This window comes from Trypanosoma brucei, chromosome 9, assembly GCF_000210295.1.
Source record: "Trypanosoma brucei gambiense DAL972 chromosome 9, complete sequence".
NCBI classification, from domain to species: Eukaryota; Euglenozoa; class Kinetoplastea; order Trypanosomatida; family Trypanosomatidae; genus Trypanosoma; species Trypanosoma brucei.
Window position 1 is genome coordinate 1,929,571 of NC_026742.1, and position 22,890 is coordinate 1,952,460.

At 44.9% G+C, this 22,890-nt stretch overlaps 8 protein-coding genes across 8 annotated transcripts; 5 read left to right on the plus strand and 3 right to left on the minus strand.

Annotated features, from left to right (window-relative positions):
* Positions 1-119: 119 nt before the first annotated feature.
* Positions 120-4,465, plus strand: TbgDal_IX9130 (the record flags this gene model as incomplete). Its single annotated transcript, XM_011778801.1, is given in 4 exon segments — positions 120-1,607; positions 1,562-2,956; positions 2,851-3,549; positions 3,494-4,465. Coding segments are annotated over 4 exon segments (4,554 nt in total).
* A 3,852-nt stretch (positions 4,466-8,317) lies between these two features.
* Positions 8,318-10,150, plus strand: TbgDal_IX9140 (leucine-rich repeat protein (LRRP), putative; the record flags this gene model as incomplete). Its single annotated transcript, XM_011778802.1, has 1 exon — positions 8,318-10,150. One exon carries the CDS (start codon positions 8,318-8,320, stop codon positions 10,148-10,150), a length of 1,833 nt encoding a protein of 610 aa, XP_011777104.1.
* A 1,714-nt stretch (positions 10,151-11,864) lies between these two features.
* Positions 11,865-12,164, plus strand: TbgDal_IX9150 (hypothetical protein, unlikely; the record flags this gene model as incomplete). The annotated part of the gene is made up of 1 exon (XM_011778803.1): positions 11,865-12,164. The coding sequence occupies one exon, from the start codon at positions 11,865-11,867 to the stop codon at positions 12,162-12,164; it is 300 nt and encodes a 99-aa protein (XP_011777105.1).
* A 763-nt stretch (positions 12,165-12,927) lies between these two features.
* TbgDal_IX9160 (hypothetical protein, unlikely) lies at positions 12,928-13,227 on the plus strand (the record flags this gene model as incomplete). The annotated part of the gene is made up of 1 exon (XM_011778804.1): positions 12,928-13,227. One exon carries the CDS (start codon positions 12,928-12,930, stop codon positions 13,225-13,227), a length of 300 nt encoding a protein of 99 aa, XP_011777106.1.
* A 2,837-nt stretch (positions 13,228-16,064) lies between these two features.
* Positions 16,065-16,436, minus strand: TbgDal_IX9170 (conserved hypothetical protein, unlikely; the record flags this gene model as incomplete). The annotated part of the gene is made up of 1 exon (XM_011778805.1): positions 16,065-16,436. One exon carries the CDS (start codon positions 16,434-16,436, stop codon positions 16,065-16,067), a length of 372 nt encoding a protein of 123 aa, XP_011777107.1.
* A 478-nt stretch (positions 16,437-16,914) lies between these two features.
* Positions 16,915-17,277, minus strand: TbgDal_IX9180 (hypothetical protein, unlikely; the record flags this gene model as incomplete). The annotated part of the gene is made up of 1 exon (XM_011778806.1): positions 16,915-17,277. The coding sequence occupies one exon, from the start codon at positions 17,275-17,277 to the stop codon at positions 16,915-16,917; it is 363 nt and encodes a 120-aa protein (XP_011777108.1).
* Positions 17,278-17,361: 84 nt separating this feature from the next.
* Positions 17,362-17,751, minus strand: TbgDal_IX9190 (conserved hypothetical protein, unlikely; the record flags this gene model as incomplete). Its single annotated transcript, XM_011778807.1, has 1 exon — positions 17,362-17,751. The coding sequence occupies one exon, from the start codon at positions 17,749-17,751 to the stop codon at positions 17,362-17,364; it is 390 nt and encodes a 129-aa protein (XP_011777109.1).
* A 1,488-nt stretch (positions 17,752-19,239) lies between these two features.
* Positions 19,240-21,015, plus strand: TbgDal_IX9200 (SLACS retrotransposable element (part), putative; the record flags this gene model as incomplete). The annotated part of the gene is made up of 1 exon (XM_011778808.1): positions 19,240-21,015. A coding segment is annotated over one exon (1,776 nt), but the record flags the coding sequence as incomplete, so codon positions are not given.
* Positions 21,016-22,890: the final 1,875 nt, after the last annotated feature.

The following is a 22,890-nucleotide window of genomic DNA, read 5'->3' on the forward strand; positions in this document are numbered from 1 at the left end:
AGCGTGTAAGCAACTGAGAATAATAAACAGTGTATTTTTGCCACACCTTATTGATTTATATATATATACAAAACAACCTCATTACATTCATCATTTCTTTTGTGCCCAAAGACTGCTGAATGAAAGTTAGGATTACTGACCATAACACATTTTGGCATGCACCTCAATTACTTCCTTATAACACTTCCCCCCGTTTGATTCATCGCTTAGCTCTATTATTAAAAAAAAAGCATTTCGTCAACACTCAGCACCTCAAGGAATCGGAAATGGGAACTACAATGTCAGGAAACCAAGGAAGAAAGCGACAGCGCATCTCATCTCCTGAGCAGTCAGAAGCTTTAAAGGAACCATCAACTACTGAACAAAATAAACTCACCACCGTTACAATCACCGAAGAGACGCGTGACGCCAGTAATGATGAAACTGTGGTATCATTACTGAATGAGCATGAGAAATTGATTAAACAAACGACACGGCTGGAAAGCAGTGTGAAGGCACTTAGGTGTTTCATGAGTAATCTCACAGCTATGAGTGGCGAAAGGCAAGGTGGTGTGTGTGATGACACCGAATGCATACATAGAGTAACATTATATAATGCTGCTGATAATGCCTTCAGTGACGAAGGACTACATGAAGGTGCTCTTTCCTCACTCTGTGGCCGCATTCAAGCTAAGAAATTAACCAATGCGCTATCAAGGGATGAGAACTTCGACTTAGAACGAGTCAGTAAGCTAAAGCAGTTAGAAGAGTTACGCATTGAATATCCGCGTGGCAAACCTGTGAATATGATATCTTTGAAGAGACTGCACATGTTGAAAATGCTTTATCTTAAGAGCAACAATGTTGACAACAATGGCGCTCGTCACTTATTCAATATTGGAACATTGGAGGAGTTGGTTATTGCTGACACCATGCAACTGGCAAATATCAGAGGAATCTCTCGCTTGACTAACCTGAAGTGTCTTGAGTTAAATTCCACAGATATTGATGATAGCTGTGTGAGGAGAATATGTGCATGTGTTAAACTGTTCAAACTGAGTGTATCTGAATGCAACAATATCATGGACGCAACACCAATTTCACAACTTGCAGCACTAGAAGAGTTGAATTTAAACAGCTGTTACCACATAACGAAGGGAATAGGAACACTTGGCATGTTGTTGCGATTGCGTGTACTTGACTTGAGTGGTGCTCCTGTGGAAGATAATTTCCTGAAGGATTTGTGTGACTGTGGATCGCTTGAAAGGCTGAACCTTTCTTATTGTATTCAGCTGACAGATATCAATCCACTCTCCAATGCCGCTGCTACTGAGGAATTGAACCTTAACGGTTGTCGCCGAATAACGCGGGGGATGGGCGTTGTGTGGGTATTACCAAAGCTACGCGTATTGCACATGAAGGACATGCACCTGAGCGAGCCATCTCTCGATTCAGTTGGGACTGGTGGACCACTTGTAAAGGTCAGTCTTGATAACTGCGCAGGCTTTGGTGATATGACACTCTTATCCAGCATTGTTACACTCGAGGAGCTGAATATTCAAAAATGTGTTGACATCATTAGTGGTGTGGGTTGCCTTGGTACACTACCGTACCTCGTGTACTTAACATAAAGGAGGCACACATCTCGTCCCTTGACTTTACTGGTATTTGTGCCTCAAAATCCCTTTTACAGCTCAATATGGAGAGTATCACGGGACTGAGTAATGTGGAAGCACTCGCCAACATTTTAACTCTGGAAAAACTAAGCCTTCTCGGTTGCAATGGTATTGACGCAGTAATTGGATGTCTTGGAAACCCGCCACAGCTTAAAATGTTGGACCTGTCTGGCACAAATACCGACAATGAGTCTCTCAGAAGTTTATGCCTATCGCAGACAATGGTGTCCCTCAACCTTTCCCATTGTTGGAAAATGACAAATATGTCCCATATTTCAAGCCTTGAAGCATTGAATGAACTGAATCTGAGTGACTGTTTTGAAATAAATGCAGGATGGGAAGCACTTGAAAAACTTCAGCAGCTACATGTGGCAATCCTCTCGAATACACATATTACTGACGGAGACATATCCCATTTCAGCAAGTGCAAAAACCTTGTTACGCTTGATCTTTCTTTCTGCGATAAGTTACTTGATGTTACAGCTCTCTCTAACATCACTACGCTTGAGGATTTGAATCTTTCTAATTGTTCAAAGATTAGAAAAGGGCTGAGCGTTCTTGGAGAGTTGCCACGGCTTCGTGTGTTGAACGTGAAGGGTGTACTCTTGGAAGATTCAGTTATTGGTTCACTAGGGAATGGTAAATCATTTGCAAAGCTCAGTCTTGAGAATTGCAAAGGGTTTGGTGATGTCAAGCCCCTCTCGAACCTTGTTACACTTGAGGAACTGAATCTCCACTACTGTGACAAAGTAACCTCTGGAATGGGAACACTGGGCAGCCTACCGCAGCTTCGTGTACTGGATTTGGGACGGACACAAGCTGATAATAATTCCCTTGAGAATATCTGCACAAGCTCAATCCCACTTGTGTTATTAAATCTTTCGCATTGCAAGAAAATAACATCTATTTCTACAATAGCTTCCCTTACGGCATTGGAGGAACTCAACATTGACAACTGCTGTAATGTAACATCCGGCTGGAATGTATTTGGTACACTTCACCAACTGCGTGTAGCCACACTGTCGAATACACGCATTAATGATGAAAACATACGGTACGTTAGCGAGTGCAAGTCTTTGAATACACTCAACCTTGCGTTTTGCAAAGATATAACAGACGTTACAGCACTTTCTAAAATTACCATGCTTGAGGAGTTGAACCTTGATTGTTGCCATAACATCAGAAAAGGTATTGAAACTCTTGGAAAGCTTCCCAAGGCACGTATCCTAAGCATGAAGGAATGTTACATGGAGACGGATATGCGCAACAATGTTCCATCCTTGGGAATAGTAAGTCACTTGTGAAACTGAATCTTGAGAGGTCAATGGGATTCATATCTGTGAAAGCTCTCTCTAACATTGCGACGCTGGAGGAACTGGTACTTGATCATGCACAGGAAGTATGTTGCATACCGTCATTTTCCTGTCTGCCGCGTCTTCGAGTGCTGAATCTGAAATATACGGATATCAATGGTGATGTAACTAAAAATATTTCCGAATCAAAATCGCTGCGATCACTCAACTTATCACATTGCAAATGGGTAACTGATATATCAGTATTATCTTCCTTATCGACACTGGAAGAACTGAATATTAGCGAGTGTGAGCAAATACGAAAAGGCTGGGAGTCGCTCGGAAAGCTGCCTCTACTACGTGTGGCAATTCTATCTGATACTAAAATCACCGCTAAAGATATAGTTTGCCTTAGCAGTTGCAAAACACTTGTGAAACTAAAGTTTTTCCGGTGTGAGGAGTTGTCAGATGTTACGGTGGTGTATAAAATTCAATCACTGGAGGAGCTGATAGTTAAGAACTGCTCAGACGGCCTCAAGGGACTGAATGCTCCTGGTACACTCCCACGGTTGCGTTTTTTTGCTTCTGCGAAATGTGAGAGGTAGTGATATATCTGTTGAATCTATCGGGACGAGCAAATCTCTCGTGAGGCTTACTATTGAAGTGGGCGAGGACTTAACAGACACAACACCCCTCTCAGATATCACATCCCTTGAGGAATTATCATTGCGGGAATGCGGTGATAACCTGGGAGGAGTCGGGACACTTGAGAAACTGCCACGGCTTAAATCGCTGGATCTGGGTTTATCTGATATTAGCAATAGCACACTTAATGATATTTGTCTGTCTCGATCCATTACGTCACTCAACCTATCCAACAATTATGAACTAACAGACATATCTCATATATCAAACCTTACGGCACTGGAGGAATTGAATCTGAGAGGATGTTACCACATAACTTCAGGCTGGGAAGCACTTAGCGAATTACCACGACTTCGTGTGCTCAACTTGGAATCCGCCAGAGTTACGACGCGTTACGATGGATATTATATCAGCAGATGCAAATCCCTCGTCACACTGAATATTCAATTGAGTGATATGACCGATGCTTCATACATCGCTAATATCAAGACACTGGAGGAGTTGCATATAGGGGAATGCGACGAGCTAAGGTGGGGGTTTAGTGCACTTTTCACTCTTCCGAGGTTACGCATTCTTGACCTGTTTATGTCGCGCATTACAGATGAAGATCTCAGGAATATTCAACCACCCCATACCATTGAGGAGCTCAATCTCTCTTATTGTGAAAATCTTAATGATATTACACCACTTGGGAGAATAAAATCTATTAAAAACTTACATTTCCTTTTGAGCTATGATGCCAGAAGGCTCAGAGAAGAAGGATTCAGAAGTCTTTTGGAATTGCCATGTCTTTCTTGGGTGGGGGTCAAAAATGCTTATGTCAGTTCCGATATCCTGCGTGAACTGAGAAAAAGGAGGTTACATATCCATTAATATGTGGTCCATTATTTCGTGTTGTATTATTAACAACTTATTGCTGAGAATACGTTATTAAATTAAACATCCAGTTCGAGTGGTTCGCTCACTGTAGGCACTATTACTCAAACAGATACCAGTAACAATTCATATGGATGATATTGTATGTTACACTATCTTAATTACGAGAAATACGAGGATCTCATTACAGTTATTTAAGCGCTTCGTATTTTTGCAAGTTATATCCATCATATATCGTGTAAAGAACAGTTAGGAAGGTGTGCGTGTGCGTGCGACAAGCTTTTTTCTCAATGGAAATTTGTATTTTAGTTGCAAGCGTAGTGATTATATTACGCTCATCTATACTACAACCATGTCAAATGAACATATCATTTCTTGCATGTTTTTTTGTTTTTACAGCCACATACTCTCACCCAAATGTCGAATGAAATATTATCGTTATTATTATTACTATTTCTATCGTTCTTATTGTTATTATATGAGACACAGCATTCATTGTTAATTTTCACCCATAGCCACACCTGAAAAGTAAAAGCACTCAACATTCTACAGTACTGTTTGCCTGTCAATGATATGAGGAGGTGATGTTTATATACCATTAAAGTATAGTGAATATATTTCATTACTGTTATTATTATTTGTTTTACTGAAAGAAATGACAGAGTGACTTTAAATTATATCAGAGCAGCATCTTGACCACCAATTTGCTACACGGGAGAGGATAATACAACACATTACGTGTCTCGTGATTCTTTTTTACACTTGCCACTGGTATATCTATATTCTCAAACAGTGCAATTGAATCCCCTTGTTTCAATTAAAATATTTTAACTTTTTGTATTTATTTTTGTAATTACATAATTTATTTTATTGCATTTTCTTTTAGAATCATTTGAACCAATTATTTTTGAAGAAGTGATACATTCTGAAGCCCCCTTCGCAACGAAGGGGAATGATGAAACAAAAATCGGAAACTCTGGCTTCTCACACACATTATATTCTGGTAAACTCACACTCCGTTTTTATCTTATATTGTTTTTTTTATCCTTCATATACAATGTGACAAACTTAAAAATTTAAAGGAAGTTTGCTTGTGTCCTCACTCACATCTTGTTGATATGTGCAACATGACAATCAAAATATTTCAACATATTAAATTATTCTTAGCGTTTCCGTTATATTTAATTGCCCGCCTTTTCGCTGTCAGTGCAAATAAGGTAGATTTTGACGTTTCGCTTCTAGTTAGGAGTTAGTTTGTATCATGTTAATGTTATGAAGCGAAGTGGGACAGTTACCATGTTGGAAGGAAGAATGGGTAGATTCCAACTGTAACGGCGGAGGGTTGCACGCAAAAGCTTCCGTGAGTTCAGTGGAATTTTATTGTTTCTTTTTTGGGAGCGGCGAGTGTCGGTTTTATTCGCATAAGCTCCAGAAAATGGAAGCAGCTAACAATTCGAAGGAAAACATAGTCACAACGTCCCGTGTGTTGCATGCTACGATCAGGATGGGAAACAAGTGAAATGGGACATTTGCACCTTCACAAACGAAAAGACGTGCCAATAGCTTGCTATTATATGCAGTGCTGAAGGCTTTTGCAGAAACTGACCTGGTGCTGGCACAATAACATAGACACGCAGCGTAATGTGCTGGGCCTCTTTGTGTTATGTGCGTTATTCCTGCTTGTGTATTATCAACCTCAATAGTATGCGTGGTGGTGGTTAATAGGTTGATAACGTGATAAACTTAGATTGTGGTTCATGAGGCCATCAGAGGCACATATTGGTATGGGAAGTATTCGATTCTCATTCGAACGCATTTAGATCACTCTCCTCAACACTAATGTATATGATTCCTGTTCTCTTTTTCTTCCCTTTTATATTTTGTACAGAAACAACCGTATGTATATTAATATAAGGTATCCTATGACTTACCTTCCTGTACAGTGTGAAGTTAAAAGGGGTGGGAAATTGATATGCCAACTTTTGTTGTGACTATCATATCCATCCTTTGTATCGTTAAGGGAAGGGTATTGTTGGTAAATGCGAGTCCTCAATTGTATGGAAGTAAATTTACTGACCACGAGGGAGGTACTGGAAGTACCCCTAACCCTAACCCTAACCCCCACAGAGGCGGTGACAGTTGGGTTGGGTGGGCGTTTTAAAAACTCACTCTTTGCGACGCTTCTCTTAAGCGTGATATGGAAACAAGAATTATGATGGTTATTTCATCTCACCTGACAATGAGTAAAGGTTTGGCCATTCCTTTCGTAGGCCCCCGGAAAAAAAAAAATGTTCATCTATACATGTTACGGGTGTGGGAAACTGCAACAGTGCGAGATAGCTTCACTTGTAACAGTGCGTCACTTTATTCCCTATGTGCAATCCGAAACTAGGGAATCTCCTCGTTCCCATTAAACTTAGACTCACAACCCCTCTGAAGTAAGGAGAGAACATACCGAGAAAAGAAAAGACATTTGGAATAAAATGGAAATTGGCAATGGAATCACATGAACGACAAAGCACAAGGGAAATATTAGTGAAGTCCTCATGTCCGCGGAGGGGAATATGTGATCGAATGCAGCTGCGTGAATAAAGTAAGGGAGAAAAAATGTGCAAAGCGAAAAGAAATAGAGGATGGTAAATGTGAAACGAAAGCAATGGTGAAGAACTAAGAACCGAAGTAGTGAAAGATGCGTAAAGCAATAAATTGATATCAAAATATTTGTGTAGGGTGCTCTTTGAAGTTGATGGTGTTCTCTTACACAGCATCTTGGATTGTTTTTACGTAACCGAATGAACATACAAACCTACTAACACACTTTGGAAAATGATGAAACTGGGGGTTGAGTTGTGAGGGAGTGGCGCTTCATAACCTGTAAGACAATAGGAAGAAGGGGCATTATTTGGGGAACACGCACCGACACAAAAGTGCTGTGAAGACGCGAGGCAGTACTTACAGTAACTCTAAACAACCATTTGCCTATTTAACTTAAATATTACAATTTGGGTCTGACTCAAGAATAAATGAGGCTAAATAGTGAATGTGCACGTTTCCATTGAGAAGGGTGTATTCATGAAACCACATATTAATATGGTGAAGACGTGGTTGCGGACGCTACTGAGCAGACGACGCGATGAAAAGCGCAATGGGAAAGGTTGCTTATGTAATTTCCCTATTATACAACGCATACATCTCATTAGTTGTGACATTGTATTGATCATGGTTTTCAGATATTGTCGTGAATACCACCAAGCCTTGTTTATTTTTTCACTGTATCTTTTTCTGTTACAGATTTTTGAATCATAGCGGTATCTTGTGAAACACCGAAGAACATCAAAAATAATTTTATTGGTTGATGTTCGTAGAATTCAGAGCAGAGCTGCTAGAGAACAGTAGGAAACATATAAAAGATGGGTGTATCTGTTTCTACTTTCAACTCTGATTGCAGCCCTACTCTGTAAAACCGAACGTACACCAAACAATATCTTTCATTTCACCAGCCCCTGCTTCAGCCAGCATGCGTTTAAAATGACACATGTCCAATACTGCGTTGGGAAGAGTTAGGGAACTATCAGGCGTATATTTTTGTGCTGAAAGAGGAAATAAAACAGACTGATTGAAGCGATGTGTGGTACAGGACTAGTTATTACGCCATGCTTCAGAGTAATCGACCTTTCCTTTTTTATTTTCTCACTGGTGACACAAATAAATACAAATCACCAATCAAACTATTCATCTTACTGAATGACTCAACGTTTGTCACCTCTCCATTTACTCTCACGACGCTACTTAAAAAAAAAAAAACAAGAATTTTACCAGGATTAAAAAAAGTAAAGTTTATCATCCCCAATGGTGTGGAAGGGTCAAGCCAAGGGAAAACAACAAAATAACGGAAAGAATATTCTGAAGGGAAAACGGAGACTGTTGGCGACAGGACCTCAACAGGAGCCAGAAGTAAACACTCCAACGGTCAACGCAAACAGTAACGTAATGAAATCACTTCGTAAGCGAGATCGACCGACGGAAGAACTGCAGCAGGTGGGGGACGTTTCTGTAGGGGCAACCGAAGCTTCCAGTGTCCTCAATAATGCTGAAAGGGAAAGGAAGGATACAAGTGCCGCAGACGGTGATACAACTCATCCTAATTTATTGAGCGATGGCCAGGAGGTTTCACTCAAAGGCACCAAAGTTGATAAAAATACCTTGCAACCGCTCCAAGCATCTGTTACCCTACGGAAACTGAGTGTTACGGTGAAGGAGGAAGATGTCGATGTGCAGCAGCTGACCTCACTGAAAATGTTAAAGGATTTGTGTATCGAATACGTGAGCGGTAAAATACTGAACGTGACTTCTCTGAAGGAATTGTCCCATATGGAAAGGCTTTGTTTCAAAGGAAGTTGCATTGAGGAATTGGAGGAACTTACGTTGAATGGATGCGAAGAGCTGAAAAAAATTGAGGGGATACACCTTCTGCCGAACCTCACGATTCTCAACTTGGGGAGGACATCAACAAATGACGATTTCTTGAAGGAACTTTCCGTATGCAAGAAACTATCAAAGTTGACACTATCTGGGTGCCCAGGATTGGAGAATGTCGAACAGCTGTCAAATTTTGCAACACTAAAGGAGTTGAGTCTTTCATGGTGCAGTAATATTATACATGGGTGGGAAGGCATTGGCCAACTTCCACAGCTCCGAGTTCTTCATTTGGAAGGGAACAAAATCACTAACAGAACACTTGAGCCAATCTCGAAGTCGAAGTCACTTGTATCACTAGATGTCTCCTTCTGTGAGAAATTAACTGACGCCACTCCACTCTGCCGTGTTAAAACTCTGGAAGAGCTGAATCTTCACGCCACTAAAATAACTTCTGGTATCGACAATCTGGTACTACTCCCGCGACTCCGTGTGCTGGATGTGAGGCAATTACAACTCAGCACCTTCGATACCATTCTCAGTGCTTTTGCTGCCGTACGTTATGGCATTCGTCTTTCTTCATTTTGCAACGGTTTCGATATCGAATCTATTTCTTCCATTCAAACACTTGAGGAATTGAGTGTGGGGGGGCTTCTCTGCGCCGCAATCCAATTCGGCAGTATTGGGGGACTTCCACGCCTTCGAGTACTAAGGTTATCGAGCAAAACGATGTTTGACGAGTCACTTAAAGGAATAAGTCACTCGCGCTCATTGGTGGCATTTGATCTCTCAGGGTGCTCCTGCCTCGAAGACATTTCCTCTATATCAGGAATAAAGACATTGGAAGCGTTGAGTCTTAGAGATTGTACGAATGTATCAGATGGTTGGATTGCACTTGGGGAGTTACCACTGCTGCGCATCCTTGATCTATCATGTACGAAAATTCAAGATGTGATGCTTCGAGTGTTGTTCCCTAAGTTGAAACTAGACTGTCTGAGTCTTGCTGGATGCGAAAACATAACTCATATAGGGCCTTTAATTAACGTAAAATCACTCAAAAATTTGGTGCTGGAGGAATGTTCCGAGCTGAAAGCGGGGTTTGAGGCACTACTGGAGCTGCCCTTGCTCACATGGGTCGATCTATGCTATGTTAACGACAACAAAACGGTGAAAGACACATTGGTTGCGAGAGGGGTGGATATGAGAAGTGTATGGTCTATCATTGGAAATTGTACCTCATTATTTGATTGGTGGAGAGCTAAATAATCTATCATATGAGGTTTCAGGAGAACATCACTTCTACCGCATCGTTAGAATTAGGGCACCTAATCAAGTGATGGGTGAATCCAGGGGCACGCAGCGTCATGCGCAACATATCAATATTAGCAATGAAAGTGACGCCGATATCTGTGGTTAAGAAGCGTGGCACACTGCATGTTTCCCTTTTCAGAAAATAGTAAAATATCATCCCTATCATACGAGTGAGAACATGACGGGAATATCTCTTTCCGAAAAATAAATATTCAACCCCCTCATCTAATTTTTTCATGATTCGTCCCTATTCGTAATATGACCCTGCAGAAGCAGGAATACATTAACGCAACACGTTTTGGGGCCTTTATTTTTCAAAAGCTCATGGCTACGCTCTCTGCATACGTTATTTACCTAAGTATATGTTATTTTGTCTGTATTTTACTGGAGCCCACTGCTACTTCAAAGGGCGCAGTTACACTAACCTCTTGCACAGCAAAGTGGTGTGTACCGTATTAACTCAACAACATCCGTATCAAATATACACGAGTGTGTAGTAACGCTCTATTGGTTTTGGGAACTATTATTTTATTTCTTACAATATGATGCCTCAGAGAAACTGAAGGCGAGGGCAGATCCTTTAATCCATCATATTTTCCGTTTTATATCGTATCCATATATGTTTATGACTTTCCCGTAGGTAGTTCCAAGGTACATTATGTATTCTTTCATTTAAAGAATCATTCCTTTCTTTCATATTTGCTTCTTATTTGACAACAATGAGCAAAAGGTTTTTCTCTCTGACGTTTACATTAATTTAGACACTGCTGTTAGCTGATAAGTTACAGAAAGCCGTACATTTAAAGTTACACGAACTCACACCGGTCCGAAATAGTAAAGTCTCTAGTATTATTACTTGTTTCTTTATTTGAGAAAAATACGAAAAGCAGCGCCGTGTCTGAAGTGAGAAACATGTGGCATACATGTGAGATCGGAGGACCACTGCCATTTGAATATCATATCCCAAAATTCTTTTGCTAACATTATTAACTCTGAATGCCTACGAGATTGTGAAGTGAGCGACCACTGACAGTGAAAACACGAGGATGTATTGTTATCGCCCATGAAAGACACTAGCGCTATTTTGCTTATTGAAAAGCAGAAGCTCTTTATAATGCCTTTAATCGGCTTGACACGGCAGGTATCACATTTGAAGGAGCAATGAACAAACCGTTACCACACGGAGATATTTTCGTTTACTGATCAAAAGGTACTCCCGCGACGCATTATTTTTGGTTTACACAACAAGAAGTGCTGTGGCATATGCAACTACTTACTTTTTGCGAGGTTATGTGAGTATATTTTGGTGACGTATGTAATTTCAATCCGCAGCTGATGTTGCAATGCAGTAATTATCAATGAGGTCTGTCAAGTGGATTCCAAATGGTGAAGCTGTGAGTGAGGACGAAGGACTTATTGTCTGCCTCTGAACCGTACACTGCCAAGCACAATTGAATTAGTTTATCATACGACTTTGAAGAATTGCACAAAGTTTCTGGAGCGCACTGGAGGCCTCAAGACATTAGCTCTCACGCCTGAAATGAACCGACCCTACTTAAGGTTTAACGGTACGAAACATAATGACATCCTCATGTGGACAGAGGACTGGAGAGAGTGGAATGTCTCGAGAAGAGGACTCTGTACTTGACAGACCCAATGGGATGGAAGAATGGAGGCCGAGCCAGGCCCCTACATTGCGATTGGGAGCTCTGGTATAGGTAAGTTGCTATCCATTGGTTCGCTTCTCCTTCATACTCTGGCCACGCTGGCCACCTCAACGTGGTGCCAGGGTCCAGTACCCCGTATCATCGGGGGAAGCCAAGAGCCAGCAGCGTTCCTTTCATGGGGAACACTGCTGTGCTCCGGCTACGGCATCATACAGCACAGGGATCAGCAGCGTCTTGCTGGGACACCGTTTTTCATTTGTCGGTCCCTGGGCACGTGCCATCAGCAGTATCACCCGCACTAACATACTGCTCTGCGGTAATATAGAGGAGATTTGCGGGCCGCCGTTATGCGTGACGGGGTGAAACTACGGTGGGTTCTCACTGGGAAAAACTTTGTCCACTGGATATCGCTGTATGGTTATCTGTTCGTGAGTTTTTCTTAGCTATAACCGATTTTCTCGGCGGCAGCTGACCGATAATGCGGATGTACAATGCTTGAGATAAATTGTTTGATGGAAGGGACATTTAGTAACTAGATGTGATATCACAGCGAATTTTCGTTTTTTTCGATATCACCCACTGAACGGGTCCCTTGAATTGCTAATGGTGAGCAACGTTGAACTATCGAATAGCACGGCATCGGTCATGTAAATGGGTTGAGGAGAAAGTGCTTCATCGTGCGCACGGGAAAACGCAACCATGTTATTTGGCGTTCGTTGCAACTGATGCTTTCGGTATCTGGAGAGTAAACCTGATGGATAGGCAGCTGCCCTCCGGGAAGAATGATTGTGGCGGAATTCCCGCTGACTTACCACTTTGTAGAAAGAGTGCCCCAAGAAGGAAGTTTTTTCCTTATCACGCGCATTCAACTGAAGTAACTGTCAGCGTAGACTGGGTATAGAGTGACCTGAAGCCCCGGGCAATGGCAGTGCGCAATGGTTCTTTTCCAGGTAAGACATTAGACAAGATTTTTTATCAGACGCAAACGAGGCTACGGTAACCTCCACCGGAGCCACGTACCCCCAGCTGAAATGAACACGAACACAAATCCTCCACCATGCCCGAATGGTAGGCACGAAGGCGGTGCGATTTCCGACGTACACATCGAACCGTCTTCGTGCCTACCATTCGGCGCGGTGGGTGGAGACGGGAGTTCGACCGTTGCGAGACGCATTTAGATGTGTAGAAGCTGTTGCCTTTTCCAGTGGCAGAGTTACCAGAGGGCATGGCTTTCGCTTAAGCAAGTATTCAGTCCGCCTTTTAGGGGTTCCAATCGCTTGGTATGGCGCGGTCGCTGGGGTAAGTGAGGACAGCATGGGGACAGAAGTTTCTTCCTCAAGCTTCGCTCCAAGTAGCCCCACATAGTTATGGTCCTCGGCACCTCGTTGCGTTTGGGACGCCACAAAAGTGGGGTAATGAGGAGCATGGAAGAGCGACACGCTGATAGTTTTGGAGTTCGGCAGTGGGTTTCCAGCATCCAAACACCACTCGTGAGGAAGGCAAAAGGGGTAGCTACTGCGACGCTAAGCTGGAGGTTATGTTGTCAACATTGACCACCGGAACGTTGAAGTGCGAGGCTGCAACACCCGATGACGAAGAAGAAATGCGCATACCCCAAACGTGCGGAACGCCTCTTCTTCCCTACACCGTGGTCGGATGCGAGTCGCTTGCCTTAGGGGCCTTCGCAGACTTTTTTGCGACATATCATCTGCGTTGAGAAATAGTGGTGCGCGAGCGGATGAAAGGAGTGCGAGCCCAAGTACGGAAACAGTGTCATTGAGCGCGGGTTTTACACTAGCTGGCATCCTAAAGGAGGGCTCCTACGTACCTGGTTAAGCTAGCCTATGATGAATGTATACGAAAAAAGTTAATGCTTTACTGTGTGGAAGTTCCTCCCTTTTGTAACCGTTGCATCGCTCCGCTCCACCACCCTTTTGTTGTGCGCGTCCGTGTCAAAACCTGTTTAGCAATGACTACATCCACTCAGCGCCTGAGTGGTGAGGGGCTCTGACTGCAAGCGACCAAGCAATCGAATCCAACTGTTTGCCATTAGGCAATACAACGTGATTAATCATCTGTGATTGGTGACCAGTGGTAGGGTGCCGTCATTTTCCTTCTTTAGGCGGTCTCAAGTACACGCTTAGTGATTCGGCTGCCAGCAACATTGTTAGAACCTCTTTTTAGAGTCGGTGTTCCCATTCCAAAAAGCGTGGCGTGGCAGCTAGCGTGTACGATGCCCCGCTTACCCCCGTGGAACTGGGAGTACAAACGGGCATTTATCTGCGGAGGGAAACAGGTATTGTCATCAGAATAGCAATACCAACGGCTCTTCATTTGTGTCAACGGGTGCTGCCTAACCGGCACCTCTTCGTTATCGTCTACTGAAGCGTTCGCGTGGTTTCCTTTCCGGTGCAAAATTGATTTTAGTGACAGGAAGCGTTTTCCTTCTGAGACATCGGGAACCAAATCCCTATTAAGGCAAGGCGGCGCTGACAACAAGCGCGGCTAAAGTTGCAGTTGAGAACGTCTGCATGAGGAAGGGCTGCGAGTGCACAGTGGTTCCGCGCTCGGCAACGGCGATTTATGAGCCGCGCGGACGCCCAGGCGATTCATCAAGTATATCGCAACTCTTTGGGGCACCTCTAACCCCAGCGAAAAGGCAACTAAAGCTCCGCTGTTTACACAACCGAGCCTAAACGTCGGTCACCCACCACAGATTAGTAATACCCCACCGAAAGAAGCTGACAGTAACTTCAAATATAAGATATCTTCTTAGGGGTGTCTCTCCCTGTCTTACTTTCTCCCTGTTTATAGGTTTTCATCCGTTAGGTGGTTGGTTAGAGTGAAATACACGTATTTCCTGTGGACGACGCCTGGCCGTTGGTGCCGTTCCAGTTTGGATGTGGATGCATACGAGTACTTCCGCTCGCCCGTACATATTTTTCTAGTAATAACCGAATGACTATGCTCCGCCAATCTGTCGTTGTCGGATTGATCCTGTTACCTCCCGCGAAGTAGCGGATTGTGGGGAGCAAACAGAAGAAACAGGCACCGATGTTGTGCATGACGATGATTTGTGATGAGCGCCACTGACCGTTTGTTTCTCCGCAAAAACGACGAATACGATATCGTTTTGTTGGAATCGAAATCTGCTTTTGGGGACGTGGATACCAGAGATCTGACGTTGACAAACCTTACCAGTGGTAGGAGAGTGTCTAAACTATCGGTAAACAGATAAAAGCCAGACATCATGCTGCATGCAAAAAAAAAAAATCCCTACGTAGTCACTAGAGCGGCACGGGATCCGTTTTATATCTCCTTTTAATACTTTTGACGTAAAATGAGACACCTTTCCCTTAACTCGATGAGGGGAAGCTTATTGCGAAAGAGGAAGAAAACTTTGAGACTCTAATAACACAGAAAATTCAACACTTAATGAGTATCTGAGGGACGAGTAATAGTCGAAAAAAGATTTTTTTGCTTTGCTTTATTCACATGATTCCCCCCTCAAAAAAAAAATAATACCTTATTCAGGGACTTGGTACTTGCTTGCAATTTAATTTAAGTATTTTGTTTGTTCTTAGCGACTTATCCCGTAAGGGAAGACGCTACTTCAAGTTGGGTGCTCCACACGAATTCCGAAACGCTAACACAGTGTCGGCAAACTGCGGCAGTTTGTGCATTTCGTTGGAAGAGAGGAAATTCGTCAAAGTTTTAACACCTTGATTGTGCGCGTGAAAGAGTCGTTGCGAGGGGGAAAATACGGTATCCCCACACACACACCAAAAAACAGTAAGGAAAAAAAAAAGAAACATCCCATAAAACATTCTTTTTCTCTTTCTTACAACTCAAAGTAGACACAGAATATTTGTCAAAGACATATTCAAACAAGCTAGCATACGATTTCTGCTCTGGAGGGATTGTTACAGTTGTGCGGCGAAGGAGGGACAACGCCGTAGACTGAACTGTTGGCGGAAATGCACCGTTGGATTATTTGGGGTTGAAGAGGGCTCTACCGAAGTGTGACGGAGGAAAAAAGCTCACTCTGTTTCACACAGTTGTCGGGGAGCGTGCCCTGACGACGTCACACGGCGGGGGCAGAGACGGCGGAGGAATTTGCTGCTGCTTACTCATGGAAGGTGTGGCATGCATATGCTCGATAAGGGAGCTGTGCGAATAGCGGTAGGTCACAGCGCCTGCAGTTACAATTCGGGAGATTCCACAATACTTCTGCGTGGGCCGAACTGAAGATATTTTCTGACGACGCCGGTCACAAACGTGGCGTCACAGTTCCGCGCCGGTGATGTGTGTGGGGCGCTGCGAACCAGCATATGGTTTAGTCTATGAAACTGGATGGGCGGACAGCCGTCGAGCACCGGGGGGAAGGGGGGAGGGCGCTGCAGATTCATTAGTTCTCGGGTCGGCGAGTATCCATGTGCCCCGTTGTTGTCGACGGTGAAAGGTACCGCCAAAAGGAAAGAATGGTAATGTTTGAGGATTTGTAAGCTGAGGTTTGCACTTTGCATTTCAGGCACTGCAGTGGTACTCGCGGGTTGATATGTCGCGGCATTCATCCACTATGCCAGGAGGAAGCGATACGGAGGCTAGACAACTCCGTTTCTTATTCGGGTGTTTTTCCTCTGATATTAATATTGATTCATGTGTGCTACAGTATCCGGAATCCTTGGGTCAGGAATCTGCAGCGTTTCAGTATCCCCTGTTGGTATAGATTCAGACGCTTCAGTCCATTACATTCCATTCCACCTCAGTAACTAAATGCAAACTTCATCCTGGTACACACTTTCTCCCCTGTACTTGTGTGAGAAGCGCCCATAGCTTATTTGGTTGTTGGTCTGCTACGGTGAGATGGGTCTACTTCCGATGCCATGAATGGAAACAGTGAGTCGGTGATTATCAAGAGTGTAGTCGATAAAGTTGCATACGCTGGGAGAGCATACAGTGTCATTTACACATTAATTTCTAGTGCCATGGATTCTGTTGCCACTGCGTACTAATGGGGCTGCACGTGCCTACTCGACGACTATCAGTTTATTATTTTTGCATATTGTCGTAACGGCCCCATATTTTCCTAACAATAGAAATCTCTTGGTCCATCATCCGTGGTACATGCGTGGGGTCATAAATTTGGTGAATGTCAGTGTCTGCATCTTTCGCGCATACAGTGGCTCCTAAATCCGCTCCACGGTCGGTATTCCACAGTGAGTGTATGAACGCGCTACCGCCTGCATAGTTGCAGGCTGTCCGGCGTCGGTAGCGGCTGGCAACGCTGAGATATTCTACTTGCGCAATTGTTACTCTAGCCCAAACGTGGGCGCAGGGTATCACAATCACAGATGCGAGTGCTTCACAGAGCGGACCGGTGGTCTTTTCCTGTGGAACGTGGTTAAACTCCATTGATAACCCAGTGTTAGAACTTTTATGGGGCTCTTTACATGAGGGGACAGAAGTGTTTGTTTTTTTTTTTTTTTGTGCGGCCGATCATGGTACTATGCGTTCCTGAAAATCGGAAAATGCATAACGGTGTGTCGGACAGACGCAACTATTCCCCGTGGAATATGGTATCCTTGGCGGAAAGCCCAAAACGGTTTTCTTCCAGAAATCGCTGCTGCTTGTTGATACCCCCTTAACATTAGAGAATATGGAAATCATATGAAGATGTTCTTCTGATGGACGTGGTGAGGTTGTGAAAGAGCGGTAAAACTTGTGTGGAAGTCTCAAAGCGAACGTGAATGCAGCAAAAGAAGTGGTGCGATTCACCACTCTTAGCCTTTGTGCAGGATGACGCATATCTTCCTGCTTCCTAGCTGTGCAACTCATGGAAGTCCTTTCCTCAGTGTGGAAGCTTATATACCTCTTGTGACAAGTCATAAAAAAATTTAAAGTGAATCCTCAACAACAATTAAGAAAAAATAAAGCATTTATTTACACGGAGTGATTTGAAGACCAGTATCATGCACACTGTGTGTCGTCGAGGGTAAATAACCAATTTAAAAGATTCGCGCCGCGTTCGGTTTCCTCGTAACATTTATGACCCCCCAGCACGTAATGACATTTCTCAGGAACGGGGCTCATTACGTCCCTTCCAGCTTTATAAGTAACTACGTTTCATTACCGATAACATTATCCCAAGGGGAGAGCCACCAACAATAAGAGCTTATCCACACAAAAAGTGAACAAAGATTACCTACGCAACACCGTGTCCCATGGGCTGTTAACAAGCCCTGTTTTCCACCACCATCATGCACAAAGGGCATCATTCACTATCATCCCTAACTTACCTAGGGTAGGAGCGCTCCATCGGTATTCCTCCGCCCACCTCGATACAGCGTAAATTCACTACCCCCTCAAACCAAACTTCTGCAACAACATACTCTACATTTCTCCTACAACCTCATGATTAGATTCATGTATTTGCACGTTAAAAAAAAAAAAATTAGAACAGTTTCTGTACTATATTGGTATGAGAAGCTCCCAGTAGGAATTATCCGTACTTGGGGTCAATTTTCGGGAAGAGAAAGAAGTAAGAAATCGCTGCATTTATGATATCGATAGGAAAGGAAGGAAAACCTCAAAACCAAAAAAAGTCTTGTTTTGGGGGTTCGAACCCGGACCTCCAAAACACAAACACAATTAGGAGAGGAGTGTTGCCAGTTGGGCTATTTCGACAAATCGGAGGAAAAATTGAAAATTTATGCTCAGATGAAATATACCAAATCGTACACATCGAAGAGAAAAAACATAGGTGTACAAACGGTGCAAACGTAGAAAAAAGTAGCGGAATTGATAGATCTCAGGTAAATAAATCCATTACAGAAATCAGCTGATGAGTTTCTTTCTTGGGACAGAATAATCGGAAGGTTGGATGTCAAAAGTTCCCCGAAAATGGAAATTTTGAAAAAATTAACCGTGGTCAAAACGACATGACGACCACAAAAAATTGTCGCTACGCAGACTTTCGTAGCGCATTTGAAAGGGCTCGACCAGCCCAATGCATGAGTAACAACGGTTACTGCGACAAAGAGGTCACAAAAAAATTAGGTGCTGCCGAACCTAAAATTTTTTCAAAAAATGAAATTTTGAAAAATTAACCGTGGTCCAAACGACATGACGACCACAAAAAATGTCGCTACGCAGATTCCGTAGCGCATTTGAAGGGGCTCGACCAGCCCAATGCTGAATAAAAACGGTACTGGGACAAAAAGTCAAAAAAAATAAGTGCTGTCGAACTAAATTTTTTTAAAAAGGGAAATTTTGAAAAAATTTCCGGGGTAAAAGGAATAGCGGCCCAAAAAATTTTTGGTTACGCAGATTTTTGAGCGCCATTTGAAAGGGTTGGCCCAGCCCATGCCTGGTTAACACGGGTTATTGGGAAAAGGGGTTCCAAAAAAATTAGGTGCTGTCGAACCTAAAATTTTTTCAAAAAATGGAAATTTTGAAAAAATTAACCGTGGTCAAAACGACATGACGACCACAAAAAATTGTCGCTACGCAGACTTTCGTAGCGCATTTGAAAGGGCTCGACCAGCCCAATGCATGAGTAACAACGGTTACTGCGACAAAGAGGTCATAAAAAAATTAGGGGCGGTTGGAAAAGAAAAATGCTCAAAAAATAAGGAAAAAGAGCAAATTTCGCAGGCCGACAAAAACGAGACAAATGGTTTCTACGCAGACTTCCGTAGCGCATTTACACGGAATGAACGAGTAGAATTAGGCAATAACAACGGTTATTGTCATAACGAAGCGACAAGAAATATAGAGAGGGGGAAAAAGCCGAAAACATCAAAAATTGATGAAAAAAGGCAAATTTCCAACATTGCAGCTGGTCGAAAAAGTGATCACTACGAATATCCGAGTAGTGCATTTTCACGAATTTCAATAGACCATTGCAATGCTCAAATAAAAATTGGTCGCAAAAAAATGGTTAGAAACTTGAGGTCATCTGAACCTCAAAAAATTTCAAGGTTCCCAAGGCACCATGGGGAAGGAAAAAAGGTGTCTCCTCCGGCTTTGAACCTGCAGTGGCCAGGACAGAAGCAGGTAGCGTCGGCAGTTGCACCACAAATTAGAAAAAGCGCGGCACCGAAAAAGAACAACACAAACATCCACCGGAACTGTAGGAAACACCTTAGGAAAGAAGGTGATTGGTGGATAGTAGAGGGCGGGCAAAGCCACAAGAAAGCCGCCCATTCCCCTCTCAAAACGAAACAGGTAAATAAGGAGGGGAACCGGAAGAAGTACGGCAGACCACCGCGTGAGGTAGAAGGGAAATGGCTTACCTCCCTCATTGCGGCAACGACTGAGGCCGTATTACGCCAACTGGGGAAGGGAAAATCCCCAACAGCCCACACGAAGTCGAACCAGAGTAGAGTCCCGCTGCAGCACTCTGAGAAAACGGCTAAGGGCATCAAACACGCGACGCCCCAACCAAAAAAGAAAGCACATGAGCAGCGGAAAGAGCTCCCCCGTCGGCCCCCAAACAAGAGGAGCCACGGCGCTAACAAAGGGCAGGGAGCGCCAGTAAGAGCCCCTGCGAAGACACAAGGGAAGGGGGAAGAACAACCCCACACAATGCGAACATGGGCACAGGTGGCAGCACCGAAGAAACAAAAGGTGACAAGTAAACCACCCATGGCTCAAAAAAAAGGCACAGGGGGAAAAGAAAGGGGCAGCGGCCAACCCCTTCCACTGGGAGCTACAGGTGGAGCAGCTTCTCAAGGATGCGGAACAGATACGCGAAAGCATGTACATTCGCTTTCTCCACGTTCGGCAGAGTTGGTGGAGCACATGCTTCAAGGCCCACATGGAGTTCCACTGCCCAGTGTGCGGTTTCGCGCACCCGGAAGAAACCATAACAGTAACACACTGCAGGCAGCAACACCCCCAGGAGGGCCGCCTGATTCCCTACACCCTGACAACAACAGGGAATCAGGTGCAGTTCGCAGGTCCCTCCTGCTCACTTTCGGCGGTGGTGGCTATCCTCTCACATATGGAGGAAGAGAAAAATTTCCACCCTATTATCCGCCGAAGCTACCAGTCCCCGAGCAAGGAGACTACCCAAACGCTCGTTCAGGCATTGGGGCTGGAGCTCCCCACAGCCCCCATCACTGCGATAGAAGCGCTGGCCCACCATGACCAGATGATCCGGCAGCTGTTGGAGGCACCCGCAACGACGGCACGACAATGCGGGCATTGTGGGGTAAATGAGCTAATGGAAGGGCCTTCCAACCCCGGGGAAAATTTGGGGATAATCTCCGTAAACCCCAACACATGCGAGTCGATCGAGCTGACGAATCAGATCCTCGCGAAGACATATACGACCTCCTGGACAGATATGGAGGTCGTATGCACGGGGGAACGGAAGAATATGGCCCACCGGCCTACCCCGACGTTGATCACCCACTCCAAGACGTTCGGGGAAATGGTGGTCATCGATATCGGAACGTGGGGGAACGAAGCGGTGGGTTTGAAACGCATCCTCCACGAGATCCTGTTACCCCACGGGAACGGCACGGCAACATACAAACTCGTGGGCGCCGTGATCGCACCAACACCGTTCCACGTGGTAGCGGCAATACCCCAACAGACCAGGAAACGTCGCTGGGATATCCTGGATGGTATGGTCCGCCGCACCGTGAGCCAGAGCACTGTCGACCCAAAAACTGTGGTCATGTGCGTGTACCGTCGTGAAGAAGAAGAAACATACGACGTACTAGACGAGGAGGAGCAAGACGACGACCTCCTCGGTATCCCCAACCCCACGCCACGGCGATTGATGATATCACAAGCCGGTCCACAGCAAAACTCATGGGTGGACACACGGGGGAGGAGGGCATACGGCTCACAGGAGGAACAGGATGAGAGGACATCGACAGATCAGGTGAGTATTTTCTCCCACGACGAAACACGGGAGTTATCATCACCACTGGAGTGTCCTATCGTAGGATGCACCGCGAGTTTCGTGGGCCCACGCAGATGGGAGAAGGCCAAATCCCATATATACGGGGTCCACTCGCTGGAAGAGGTCCGCGAAATCCCGGGGGGGGGAGCTTATATGTAAGGGAATAGTAAGATGCGAGACTTGTGCCACGCTCCTCCCTACGTCGGACAGAGCGAAACAGGCACACGCCGACGATTGCAGACCCTATCTCCCGCGGAAAGAAAACATCCGCCGAAAACGGGCCGCTGAAAGAGAAGCGACAGAGGCGAGCGCACAGCAAGGAATAGCGCTACGCCTCGAGCGGCAGGGCCCGTACATAACTCCCCGCGACATAGAGGAGCCCACCAACACGACGACGGAAAGTTGGTGGAGGGAGAAGGTAGCTACGAAACGCTACCTTCACAGAAAGGAGTGGCCGCAGTGGCTTGACATCTGCCGCACGGTCCTCCTCGGATACTCCGCGTCATCACAAGGCGAGCGGCACCAACGCCAAGTGATGCTCCTTGATCTGGTCCGGAATCATCTTCACACGCGCACAGCCAGGCGCGAGCAACAGCAGCAACGTGGGAAGGATAACCAGGAAGAGGAGGACCGCCAGAAGGAGGAGGAGAAATCCCTGGCGAAACGCGTGGAAACCCTGTGCCTCCCCAGTGCGACAGGGAGGGCAGCCCAGCTCCTCGCAGCCGAAAAGGCTCAACCGGTGGAGTACAGCCCCGAAATGGCTCAAACAATCGGGGAACTGTACCCGCAGGAGGATATCCATGATATTCCCCGCCCACCGGTGGAACAACCAGGGGTCGTGTCAGTCGACGCTGAGGAAGTGGCGAAAACTATCGGTAGGCGACTGACACGGGGCGCGGCGCCAGGGTTAGATGGGTGGACGCGAGAACTATTATACCCACTCACCCTGGACCCCGCGCTAAAGATGGAGATTGCCGCCGTTGTAAAGGACATCATAAACGCCGATGTCTCGATGGAGGTGGGACGCCGCCTCCAAGCAACGAGCCTAACGGTACTTCGGAAGCCGAATGGGAAGTACCGGCCGATTGGAGCTGAGAGCGTGTGGACGA